This window comes from Schistocerca nitens, chromosome 2 (assembly GCF_023898315.1).
Source record: "Schistocerca nitens isolate TAMUIC-IGC-003100 chromosome 2, iqSchNite1.1, whole genome shotgun sequence".
In the NCBI taxonomy this organism is placed as follows: Eukaryota; Metazoa; Arthropoda; class Insecta; order Orthoptera; family Acrididae; genus Schistocerca; species Schistocerca nitens.
Genome location: NC_064615.1, coordinates 578,040,934 through 578,054,222, shown reverse-complemented (window position 1 = coordinate 578,054,222; position 13,289 = coordinate 578,040,934). Strand labels below are relative to the sequence as shown.

The 13,289-nt window shown below is 37.3% G+C and overlaps 1 protein-coding gene across 2 annotated transcripts in view; it reads left to right on the top strand.

The window, feature by feature from the left end:
* Window positions 1-13,289, top strand: part of LOC126236627 (uncharacterized) — a 122,876-nt gene that overhangs the window by 67,612 nt on the left and 41,975 nt on the right. For both annotated transcript variants that reach the window (XM_049946075.1, XM_049946074.1), the window contains exons 7-8: window positions 9,059-9,195; window positions 10,807-10,989. In XM_049946075.1, coding sequence (XP_049802032.1) covers window positions 9,059-9,195; window positions 10,807-10,989 — 320 coding nt within the window. The remainder of the gene's footprint in view (window positions 1-9,058; window positions 9,196-10,806; window positions 10,990-13,289) is intronic.

Genomic DNA, 13,289 nt, shown 5'->3' with positions numbered 1-13,289 from the left:
CACTGTGTTTATTTGTAACATTGGTGATCACAATCAAACTGCCAGACAGTCGCAACCGCTCTGGCTCCAGAAATACTCAGCACAGGCCAAGGTCAGGGTCAGCTGAGCAGAGAGCTCAGGTGCAAACAGCAGTCTGCAGAGATGGCTATTAGTGCAGGTAAACGGATTAGGCGATCTCAAGAGCGTGCTTAACACAGCCAGCCAGACACACAGCTGCAGCAGCCAAAGGGTTAATGGTTGCATCTAAACCCTAGATCACCCCCCCCCCCCCCCCTCCTGATCCCAATCCCTTCCCTTGTTGCTAGTGTACCAGGTTCTCTGAATTTTATGTGAGGATTCTGCAGTCCTTCTGATCTTGAATCTCCATGCGTCTCCTTCCTCGGGCCTTCCACTTTGCCCCTTTTACACTTTCTAACTGAGCCATTTACACAGGTTTCGTCTCTGCAGACTGACACTTTTCAAACAATTTCCTGGATTTTTTTAAAGAAACCATGAAGATAATATAGGATAGTAAACTATTTACTTTAAAGTTTGAAATGTCCTCTTTCTACTGTCATTATACAATTTTTTTATGAATGTAAATGAAATTTTTTCTCCAGTTTCGAAAATTGAATGAAACAAAAAAAAAAAAAAAAAAAAACTAATTTCTAAAACTAAGTGTTTTGAATCTTTTCAAGAAATAAGTATGTACAAAAGAACATTTTATTGAAAGAAACATATGCATACAAGAAAAGTTTGATAGAGAAGTGCAGTTCTTTTTTTTTATTAAACATAATTTACTCACGTATGGTACTCTTTAAAACAGTCTGGTATGCAGAGATCCTGATCACATTGCTCACACCACCACTGTGTTTATTTTCTTTCTATTTTCCGAGTTTCTTTTTCTCATTATCTACACAAACCTTAAAGCACCTTGCTGAATTTTGTTTAGATGCTGTAGCTGTGATATTTTCTGGGAAGTGTTGGCCAAACACTCTGTCTGCGTTTGGTGATTGTTCATCTTTTGAATCCTTAAGCCCTTTCACACCACCATGACTAGCTAGCTGTTTAACTAAGGTGTTGATGAAGCACGCCTGGGATGTTGTCCTTTTTTGTTATTTGTTTGTACACAGCCCAACTATTCAATACTGCTAAAAGAAACAAGTAAAAGAAAACCTCCTTCCACCATTTGAGTTCCGTCCTACAGAAAGGATAAATAGTAGTAAAATGAGTATCTCAAAGCCAAGCCAAGCATTTTCCATGAAGCTCTACAACAAATTCAAGAATACAGCTGCACAAAACTATCCTCAACATCAGGTTTAACAAAATCTGTCTAAGTGATAACATAAACCTTGGTTTTGTAAAAGTCAGTATAAACGCAAGTCACCTGCAGCACAAGTGGCCAAAAGGAAAGCAGAAGTTATTTGCTTAGAAGAAGAAATTTGTTTTCTGTACACGAAAAAATAGCAGCTTAATCTTCAGTTGTACAAAACACACCTTGAATTAGCTAATCTCTTAAAAGCACCAGCCATTTCGATGGCATAACTCAAGAAATCAGGTCTTACGCAGAAGTACTAATGAACAAAAAGAAAGAAACACAAAACAAAAAACTGAATCACCTTATGAGATCTGCCACAACAATAGATAAAGAAGACAGAGTAGGGGCCGAACACAAGTTCCATGACAGACTCGTCAATTTAACTGACATAGAATTAACAAAACAATAAAGAGAATTACTTGAAAAGGGGCCAAAACACAACATAAACACACATCTGTCAAACAAAATCATAGAAAACCTGATCGCAGAGACAGAATACATAATAAAGCAAGAAGAAAAGTTGAACAACCCAAGTTTCAGTGCCAACTTGACAAGAGAACTTGTAGATGAAGAGATGAAACACACACTCAAGGAGAACAAGATCCGCATCATTTCAAAAACAAAAACAGAAAAGCAAAATATCTCCATAAAACTAAACAAAAAACTCCAAGAACACAAATCAATCATTACCAGAGCAGACAAAGGGAATACACTTGTACTTATGAATGAGGCAGAATACATAAAGAAAACAGAAGAATTTATAGAACAGAAAAACATTATCAAATTAATCAATGATCCTACCATGAGGTACCAAAGAAACATACAAGAACTCTTAAAAACTCTGTCACCGTCACAGAAACTTGAGCCAAATACATAACACAAAACAATCCCAGAGCACCCAGCCTCAATAGTTTACCAAAGATACATATAAATAACTGTTCAGTCAGGCCCGTAATCGGTTCAAGAATGCACCATCTTACCAGCAAGCTAAACACCTACATACATTACTACATAAATTATACACTTTCACAAACAACAGAAACCTAAACAATACCAGTGAAATTATAGAAAAGATAAAAGATATATAAACATACTATCAACAGCAACCCTGGTATCTTTTGACATCACATCCATGCACACAGATGTGCCAGTAAAAGAAATAATCAGCATTGTTAAAAAACAGCTGCAGTATCGAGGAGACATAACAAGTGCACACATAGGTGAAATAGAAGCCACCCTAAAGATTATAACAGAACAGAACAGTTCACTTTCAAGGAGGAGTTATATCTACAAAAACATGGCCTGTCAGTGGGCTCACCCATCAGTGGTGTACTTTCAAACACATTTCTAAATCAGATTGAAAACAAAATATTCATTGAAATTATACATCAGAAACAGTACAAGATTATATACTAGCACCGATATGTGGATGTCATCATTTGCTTGATTGATGAAACGGACACCCGAATAAAACAATTGCATAGTGACATAAATACAATTCACCCAAAAATGAAATTCACCATTGAGACAGAAGAGGAAATGGAACTTAATTTCTTACACATCACCATACACAGAATCAACAACAAACATAAATTTGGAATTTTCAGGAAATCTACAGCCACAAGTACAACCATTCACATCAACTCCAACCACCCCCAAGCACACAAACTCTCAAGTTTCAGACACATGCGTACAGGCTCAACAGAACTCCACTGGACAAACTCAGCTACACACAGGAACTAAACACAATACACCAAATAGCCAAAGAGAATGGGTAAAACACACAAATGATAAACAAACTGAACAACAAAATTAAAAAAATAAATAAATAAATAAAAGAGAACAAACCATGAACAAATCACCAGTCATGACAGAGAACCAAGATCACAAACTCCAGACAAACACAGGGTACCAGGAACAGCCTATAAAGACTGCAGCATGGTACATCCTGACATACAGTAACAAAAACGTCCACAGAAGAAACAAAGGCTACAAATATCATTCCACACAAATAACACAGTACAGAAAAATCTAAGCACTAGGAACATCAGCAGACAAATTCTCCAAAGCCGGAATATTTCAGTTAACCTGTAGTCCATGCCAGTCAGTCTACGTAGGCCAAACATGCAGATATTTCAAAACGAGGTACTCTGAACACCTCAGAGGCCTAAGAAGTGATAGTAGACACTCCACTTTTGCAGATCATCTAATACAAGGAAACCATCACCCAAATAACATGGAAACTGATCTTAAGATCCTTAAAGAAAGCGACAGTCTCTATCAAAAACTCACAATAGAGGAGAACTACCACAAACAAAAAGCAATAATACAAGGAAAGAGAGTCTGCTATGAAAATACAACACACTGCAACAAAACACTGCTTGGAACACTCAGTGAACTATACAAAGGCACCTACTCACATAATACATAACACTCAAACAGCCTAAAAAATAAATAAATAAATAAACATATTTTCAAACTATACAAAGGCACCTACTCACATAATACATAACACTCAAACAGCCTAAAAAATAAATAAACATATTTTCTCAGTTCCCCCCTGACCCCACTTTCCAGTGCTCTCTCTCTCTCTCTCTCTCTCTCTCTCTCTCTCTCTCTCTCTCTTATTACACACACACACACACACACACACACACACACACACACACACACACACTCTACATACATACATTCAGCCCTCTCCCAGCAGCCACACGACAAATGATGAAACATTCAAAATTAGTGCCACAACATCACAAGGCCAATGATGAGCAAGTGAGTAGTGGCAGTAACATAACACTTCTCACTGAGAATGTAGCCAGTAGTGTCTGTTCAGATCACATTTAGCCACATTCTGTTTAAGTAAATGTGAAGTGAACTTGTGAGCGAAAATTGTGTGAAAAACTGTATGGAAACAGTGCACTGAATAGCCATTGATCGAGACACCTACCAGACACACAACAGGACAAAGAAATGTAAGTACAGAAATGCACATAACTTCTATCCATGAAACCATTCTTGATAAATACACACAAATTTTCTTCGTGGCTAGTTTGCAGATCACATGCTGTCAAAAAACGACGAAAAAGAGCACAAAAACTGGTGTATTATAATGCTCTTCATATGTAATTTTAAGGTGAGTGTCTAAACAAAAGAAAGCAAATTGCACATATTGTAATTCTTAGGCCTACAACAGTTAAATTATTATAAATTTCATATTGTACTTTACAGAAATAAAAATTTGACACACAGAAGATGACATGCGGGTGTCAGGGCATGTCTGGGTAAATACAAAAACAAACTAATTGTGTTTGCATAAACTCGATTTCAAAACAACCCAATTTTGAAAGGATAATAACTTGATAGCTGGACGGCCCTGACTACTCCAGTTTTACTCTCCTTATTGTGTATTACAACATCTGGTTTATGTCATGTACTTGTCCTCCTTTGTTTGTGGTACTAGTTACAGTTGAATTTGTTCGATGTCTGGTTGAAAGACAGTACATGCTCCTGGTCGACTTCCATTCTACTGCAGCTAAACCTTCCTTCCTTGAAAACATCTTTTCCACTTTCCTAAGCTGCACAGTTTTCATTGCATTAGGTAGACCTTTCCTGTTTTTCATTGCAGTGCCTACACTCAAGGTTTTATCCTGGTGCAGATAGTCCAACACAAATGGTCCTATGTAGAACTTGTCCATGTAAAAACAGTGGGCTATGCCAGAATAATCTTTACACAGCCTCCCACTTATGAGGTGTTCATTAATCATGTGAGGCTAACTGGCATTTTTTCGACCCCCTCTCTCCCCTCTTGGTAAGATGATGTGAGATTTGGCTCGACCCCCTCACCCCAGTCTCATGTGAGATTTTTCAGATTGCATATTTTTAGTATAAATACATGAATCAGTGCTAAATTATTTTGGATTTATTGAAAAAAAACATAATTTGCTTAATTATTTTTATTTTAAGACTAGTTAAGACTAGTATTTAAGACAGAACATAGTCTAGAACAGGCTCGTCCAAACTGTGCCCCTGGGGCACTAGCGCCCGCGGCCAGCGCCCCGGCCGAGTTCGTATGTTGCTGCAGTGGCCGAGCCGTGCCGCTTAGCTGGCTTAGCGGACCGCCCGAACACCAGCCGATAGATTCCTCTTTTGCACAAGCACGCAGCCAAAGTTCTCTCAGTGTTTGGTTCCACGTATATTTGTGAGCACTTTTTCTCTCTTTTAAAGCTTGCTAAAACTAAGAACCGTTCATTCCTTGGCGATACAAATTTGACCAATTCTTTGAGGTTAGCAGTCTCACAGAATATTGTACCAAGCCTAGACAAAATCGTTTCCTCGAAAAAGAAAAACGTGTAAAATGTTAATTGTCTTCTTTAACAATGTTGACTGTAAGAATTAAAGAGCTTTATAACCTTAATTGTATTTTAATAAGTTTTCAAACTTGGTCAGTTAAAATTATTACGTACAAAATAGCAAACTAAGGATCCGATTTCTAAACTCTGAAAAGGGATACAAAAAATTGTAGCACGAAGTATAACAAAAAATACTTACTTGTAACTACTAACAGTAAGAATGAGACTCTATATCCCTTACATAAAATTAATTCTAAAATAGAATTTCTCTCTCTCTCTCTCTCTCTCTCTCTCTCTCTCTCTCTCTCTCTCTCGCTCTCGCTCGCTTGCTCCTATGCCGACACTAGCGACACACGGTCGCGGACAAGGTGCTGAACTACACTGTCTTGCGCCCATGGGCCTCGGGCGCACCCGCCGGGCGCAATTCTTGGATGAGCCTGGTCTAGAATAACAGTGAGAAACCGAACAATAAAATACTTAAATAAAAGGAACTACTAAAATTCATAAAGGGATATGCATTCTAATTCAGTTCACAGTGATTCACGTGTGGTCTCAAGTATGATTACTGGAACCAACGTATCCATGTAATTTTCAACAAAATCAGCTGCTCCTTCAACCTTGCTTTGATTTAGCCACTCTAAACTGTTGTCACCTGCACACAGAAGCTCAGTACCTCAATATGGTGGAATCCATGCAAAAGATGCTTGAGTATTCCCCCTCTGTATTTTGATCTCAAGATACCTGGTGCATAAAACAGAAAGAAAGGTGTTTAGTCTGCCTTATTAAGGAATGACAGAGTAGTCGGGCCTTTCTCTCTGCCATTTCTCTGAGGAGCTGTTTGATCTTGAGCTGAACGTGCAACACCGAATTTTCCTTTTTTGGGAACCTCTGCTTTGCTGCATTCCATAACTTTGTCATTTCTTACTGACACCACTTCTTTGTATTGCTGATGTGTCTGTTCATGTATGCAACTTAATAATCATGGTAACTCATTTTGAATGAGTGACAGCATTGACTGGTCTGTTGAGTAATGAAACATCTTATACACTGTAGCGTTCGTTGAGTCGTGCATTTGGCTCGATGGTGATTGCTAAACAATGGATGGGCTACTGTGCTACTTAGTGGTATTCACATAACCACAATAAATATTATCATGTAGTATTTAGCCATACTGTAGTAGAGAAGCATGTTTTATGTACTTTAACCCAGTTCTTGCAATTTTACACAGTTTTTTTTTCTGGAATGCCAGAGTAGTCAGGCCTTTCTCTCTGCCATTTCTCTGAGGAGCTGTTTGATCTCGAGCTGAACGTGCAACACCAAATCTTCCTTTTTTGAAGGGGAAATTACGTTATATTTGCCAAGAGACAAGGGGCCCCCTCCGAAGAGATTTGGCTTGTGTCCTCCAAGTCCCTGTGATTAATGGATGCATCCGTCTTTGCTTTATCCTTGTAGATTTCACAACTCAAAGCATAACTTGTTGTTGAATCTCCGATAAATGAAGTTTGATTCCCATCCCCCCCCCCCCCCCCCCCCCCCCCCCCCCCCCAAACAAACTCTAAATCATTCTGCCTCTAAGATCAGTTGTAAAATTCATGTGTGGTCTGGAGTTATTTGTACAATGTGTGACAAAAGAACTGAAGAAAGGTCTAATTTTGTGCTGTGTGCTGTGACCCAGCTTTATGAATTTCGTGTTGTCATTCAAGTACAACATAAACAATACATTAGCCTGCTTCCCCAAGAAATAGTTAGAAATCCATCCTTTGGCCAATAGTCACTTTTTTTGGCAACCTCACTACACGCATATCCAAAAAAATCGAGAAAAAGAAGTGTATTTCATATATCTTTACCATCGACCATAGATGTCACATAGAATTTCTCTTCATAGACTTCTTCTTATTCATTTCATGAATTTTTAGTTCTGCATGCCTGCTTGTTTCAACTTTCATTGTTTTATCATCTCATTATTGAAAAATACTGAGAAACGTTCAAATTCTGTATAGTTCTCATTCTGTTGCCTAGTTATACCACTAGCACTGTTGAAAATGTAAATCAGGCTGGTTGCCAACTCTGGACGAGTTGCTCACATCAGTAATCATGTTTTGTGATATATGATGACAGGCAGCTGTACTAGGACCCTCATCTTCATGTGTCCATGAATAAGTAAATACACATGTAAACAGCGAAAAGAACAGTATAAAAAGTTTGAGGCAATATTTGCTTTTATAAAAAAAATGCATATTATTTCATTACGATGTTTTTTAATAATATAAATCTGTATTAGCTACCTGACTGTTGAAACTTTCACAAAATATATCTGAAGGTTCTTAATCAGAACCCACATCAGAGTTTTCCTTCTCTGATCTGGAAGAGCCATCAAAAACATCCTTGAATCTAACACAACACGGGCACGAAGTGAACAAAGCCCAAATCAGAGATTAGGCAACTACGATTACACAGATTGTGGGTTGCCTACAATCAAGCTGCAGACTCATAGTGTCCCTGCTGGAAAGTACATAAACTACATGTGCTGCCAGTTTGAAGGAAGAAACACACAGATACATTTTGCTGCAGGAAACAAAGCTGTGTATGGCATGGGTGCCTTTAAAAGCACTGAGTTTGTGAGAACATATTGTGCATGAGCTTAATGTGGAAAGTGTTAATCCACACTTACACTTTCCTCTCCCTGGCCCCCTTCTCCCTCCCCACTTCATTGTATAACACACACAGTTCCCTCTGGCTACACCAGGATGAGCTCATTGATACCACATTGCTGTCCCTTGCTTCCTCTTTCTCCCAGTTAAAACATCCTCCCTCCTCCTCCACCACTTTCTTTCTTCACTTATACACTCCATCAGACACAATCCCTCACCCTATTTGGACTGCAGCCCCAGGACTGAGCAGTTAACTGGTATATTGTAGCCCTGTGTGTGTGTGTGTGTGTGTGTGTGTGTGTGTGTGTGTGTGTGGGTGTGGGTGGGTGGGTGGGTGGGTGGGTGGGTGCGCGCGCGTGGGTTTGATTTACAGAAGAGTCATAGATTTTCTTCATTCAGGAACTGAGTGTTTGTGTTGTCTAAATCATTTCATCTTAGCTCCGGATGGGCATTTGTATTTCATTGCATCTCATCTTTGATGCACAAGTCTCCAAAGTGGCATCAAATAGAAAGACTTGCACCAAGGGGCTGAACAAACCCTGACAGGATCTCCTGGCCAAAAAGACCATACCATCATTTCATTTCATTTTAAAACGATAGTTTCACTTAATAACTTTCTGTGCTTTGTTGTTATTTTATTTTTTTGGTGATATGGTATTTATAAAATGTGATTTATGTTTATCGTATCTGCCGTATGAAATAAAGAAAACAATAGTTACCAATGTAAATACTTACTGACAATCTGAAATTTCTTTCAGTTATTTCAGAGCAGTGAGAGAACTGGCACAGAGAAGTTGCACATACCTGTATTTGAAGAAAGTGATCCTTTTCTCAGAATACAAAGATTGGCAATGAGATTCATTAATCTCTCATGTTTCCTTCAGGAATTGTTAGTGTAAGTGTGTAGTTACAGTATTGTTTTATACAAAGAATTGTGAGAGGTCGTGTTTTTTTTTTTATATTTTTTTTAAAAAGGAAACTTTCCTTCCACCAGCTAGAGTTTGTTGACATTTGTGTGATAGTACTAAAACCTTTCATGTTCAGTTGCTTGTTAAAAGTGGCATTTTGTAAATACTTGGTTTAACTCATTTTGAACAGTGAATTTTGATAAACAGTGGTGAATAGGCCATGTAATATATACACACAAAACATGCTCTTCAAATTACAGCCAGTATTCTTAAAAGGTGGTCGAAAGGCAATAGGGTCCAATATGAGAAGTAATCATAGTCAGTACTAGGAAGAGCCATAAAGATCTATACAGGAGTTTTATGGATTATGGGGAGGAAGCTGTGATTCAGTTTCTCATGATTTTGGGTTCCTTGACATTGAGGTCAGTTCTTCTTTAACAGTGAGTTTGATTGTGATATTTCTGAAGATCCTATCAGACATCAAATTTTATGCAAAGGAAAGACCTTTTAAAATGGACTTCATAAGAAATACTGGTGGTCTCAAAGCAGAGATAACTGCCATATGACTTTGTGGTTTGTAGACTACTATGTAATGAGAGGAGCGTTCATGTTGAGTTGGAAGAAAGAAAACTCAGCAGAATGGATGGAAGAGCTGAGTAAATGGGAACTGGTGAGATATTTCAAAAAACAATGGAACAGTTGTGAGCAAGAGTGAGTGGTTGTGGAATGGAGAATTTTGAGGTTAAGAGAAACTAACTATAGTATGAAATTTCAATGAATTACGAACATCACCTGTGTATGGGAAGTTGATAGAAATCAATGAGGAGAATTGAAAATTTTTGTCTGGCCTGGATTCGAACCCGGGATCTCCTGCTTACTAGGCAGGCACCCTAACCGCTATGCCACCGAAAACACATGAATTAACATGGCTGTGTGGACTTATCCCAGCATGCCCCCCAGCAGATCCACATTCTCAACTTACACCACACACTACGAGAGTAGTACTCCCTGTCCATTAACCTCAATGCTTGTGGCAAGGCCTGTTCCCACGAGTTCGAATGTGTGCATTCACGCAGGAATGATCCTTGGCTTGTGGTCACCGTAATTATATGTGTACGGTGTCTTCTTTCGAATTACAAGTATCAGCTATGTATAGGATGTTAATAGAAATCAACCGGGAGAGTTGAAAATCTGTGCATTTCCACTTAAAAGTTTGAGGGAACTGGGAAAAAAATACAGTTACAAAAATAAACTATGTAGATAACTGATACCATACTATATGCTGTTATGTAATTAGTGAGCTGTGTGATGTACTGGAAAAGAAGTTAGAAAAAGGAAGAACACACAGTTTATAGTTTAGTAATTGTTGCAGTAGATATGTAGGTAAAATGGAGTTTTGTTAAAAGTAAGTGGCACAGGTAAAAAAATGGAAATCAGATTGATAATGCTAGAAGGAATACAATTGTTTGCTATCCTCTACACATTTTTATGAAGATTACACATTCACTAAAACAACATATTTTTAAGAGTAACAAATAAGACTTTAGTGATACAGTCTGTGGGTTACTGATTACTGCATTGTATTTTTGTTGTTTCAGACGTGAGCTTCCTGTTGCTAAAAGAGTGATACCACAACTATTCGTAAACCTTTTTGTGAGAGGTTTTGGTGTTAATAGCAACACTATATCAAAACATGTTACTGCAGATAAGCTAATTGTGGGATGTCTGATACCTCAGATGCATATTGCTATGTTTAAATTACTGGGAGCTTTAATAATGTGGTAAGCTATGCATTAATGATAAAAAATTACTTTCTTGTCACTTTTAATAGTGATACTTAATATTGTCATCTGTGAAGTTTCTTACTGGACTACTCAAAATGTGATAAATCATTTTGAGGAAGTGCTGTTGTTTACAGAAAACATTCAAACTACATTCACTCCTTCAGATTTGGAAATACTTATTACAATATTGTAACTAACATTTACCATACGTTTGTCATAAAATGAAGAAGAAAGTAGTGAAGTCATATCATTGTTAATTTTGAATAACTGTGGGAGTTTTTAAGCAAATAACAACATTTGACAGATAAATTCTTATCAACAGTGTCTCACTTTCCCTCCCGGAGAAAATGTGTTGAGGTTTATAATTTGTCAGGGCAGTCATGCAGTTAACTTGTTGTTATCTCTCCTTCCATTGCTGGGAAAATTCTTGTGATGAAACTTTCATACAGCAGCATTCAAGCTGTGATGAACATCTGAAATAAGATAAGTTCATATAATAACAGTGGTTAATGGTAACCCGTATGTTAAATAAAAATTGAGACAACAGGCAACATGTAACTTTGTTTTTGAATTTTTTTTACAACAGAACAGTGTTCCACTAAATGCACAAAAAATACCAAAGAATAACACACCATTGAAGCAAGTGCTTATGGCTACAGTCCAAAGTTAATAATATTCCCATATAACGAATAACAAAGACAAACCAACATCAAATAGTGCCGTACAACAGCTAACAGAAAAATATGTGAACATGTCATATTTAGGAAAACTCATATAAAATGGCAGATCTTTTCCAAAGAAGAATCAGCTATTTCACAAATAAAAAAGTAAATGAAAGTCTCCCATAGTTTTAAAAACAACAGCAAGCCATATAATGGATCAGGGATGTACAAGCTTACTTGCAACTCATGGCCGAAGATATATGTAAGCAAAACGGGAAGAAATTTCAGTGTATGATTCTGCTAAGACATGGATGGCCTTCATATAAAATACTTAGGCAATTCCACTTTTACGTTAAATGGTGCTGAAGATAATTGTTAAGTTACAGATGTAGCACATACCTGACAAATACTGCAGCTTGCCAAGAACGTGAAGAAATAGAAGTGCATTCCGTCAAGTGCACGTGCCCAAATGACATCCTAAATGATCAAACAAAACTAGCCGGCAAAATATTTTTAAGAAATTTATGTAAACACTTATACAACTTACACATCAAGTAAAGTCCTTTGGTGGAGGGGGTGGGGGGGATCAGTAGTAACAAGACATAATTTTTTGTTCTTTCTATGACATTTCAATAACTGCATATCATATAAGTCATTTATTTCTTACTTTATTCATTCTAAAATGTTAGTCCAGTGTGCCGATGTATTAACTGTGTGTAAATGTGTGATATCAGTACTTGAAAGGGGAGGGGAGTGTCATTATGCAACTCATTACAGTAGTAGTTTTAATAGGTGCAAGAAGACTCTAATTTGAGCTTAGCTTTAACTTCTTATATAGACATATGCATTAGGGAGTCACGTGGTGAATGCCACAATGCATCAGTGTATTTTTGAACATAAAAATGTCCGTGCTATCAATACAAAAGGAGAAAAATGAGTCAAGAATTACAGAACAAAAGTAAGTGCACTTAACTATTAATTAAACATAGACAACTTGGAAAATGTGGTATTAAGGGGCTCCGTAACGCCCTATACTTCCAATGTTAAAATAACGCTTATAAATTACATCTTTCCTCACAAAGTATTTGAGGTAGGAAGTTGAACTTTTTACAGATTATTTATTGGAATATGGGCTACAACTTAACACAGGGATTTTACAAAATTTTAGTTCAGTTATTAAAGATGATTTTTTTTCAATTGTAATGAAAATTCACAACATTTTTTTGCAATTTTTTATTTATATATTCAAAAATATACAGTTTTTTGGGAAAAGGCTGTGTTAAATTATGCAGAAGGTACTGTGTAACATTTACTGAAAGTTTGAAACAAATATGTTTGGAAGATCCTTAGAAAGCATGTAATTAGTATGAGAAAATAAAAGTTTTGGGAATCGAGCGACAAAGATTGGATTAACTTTTTAGTGCATTCCAGGTCCATAGGGTGGATTATCTTCATCCTCTGCAAACTCCTCCTCCAGCTTCCTCTTGTTCCTCCTCCTGTTTACTCTTGCTTGTATTTCTAGACTCTTTACAGCCCTGTCTGCAGCCCGAAGGCATTCCTTGTCTAAAGCAAGCATCGCTCGTACCATGTTAGAACCTATCTTCATTCCCATAATTCTAAATACCTTGCACCTTA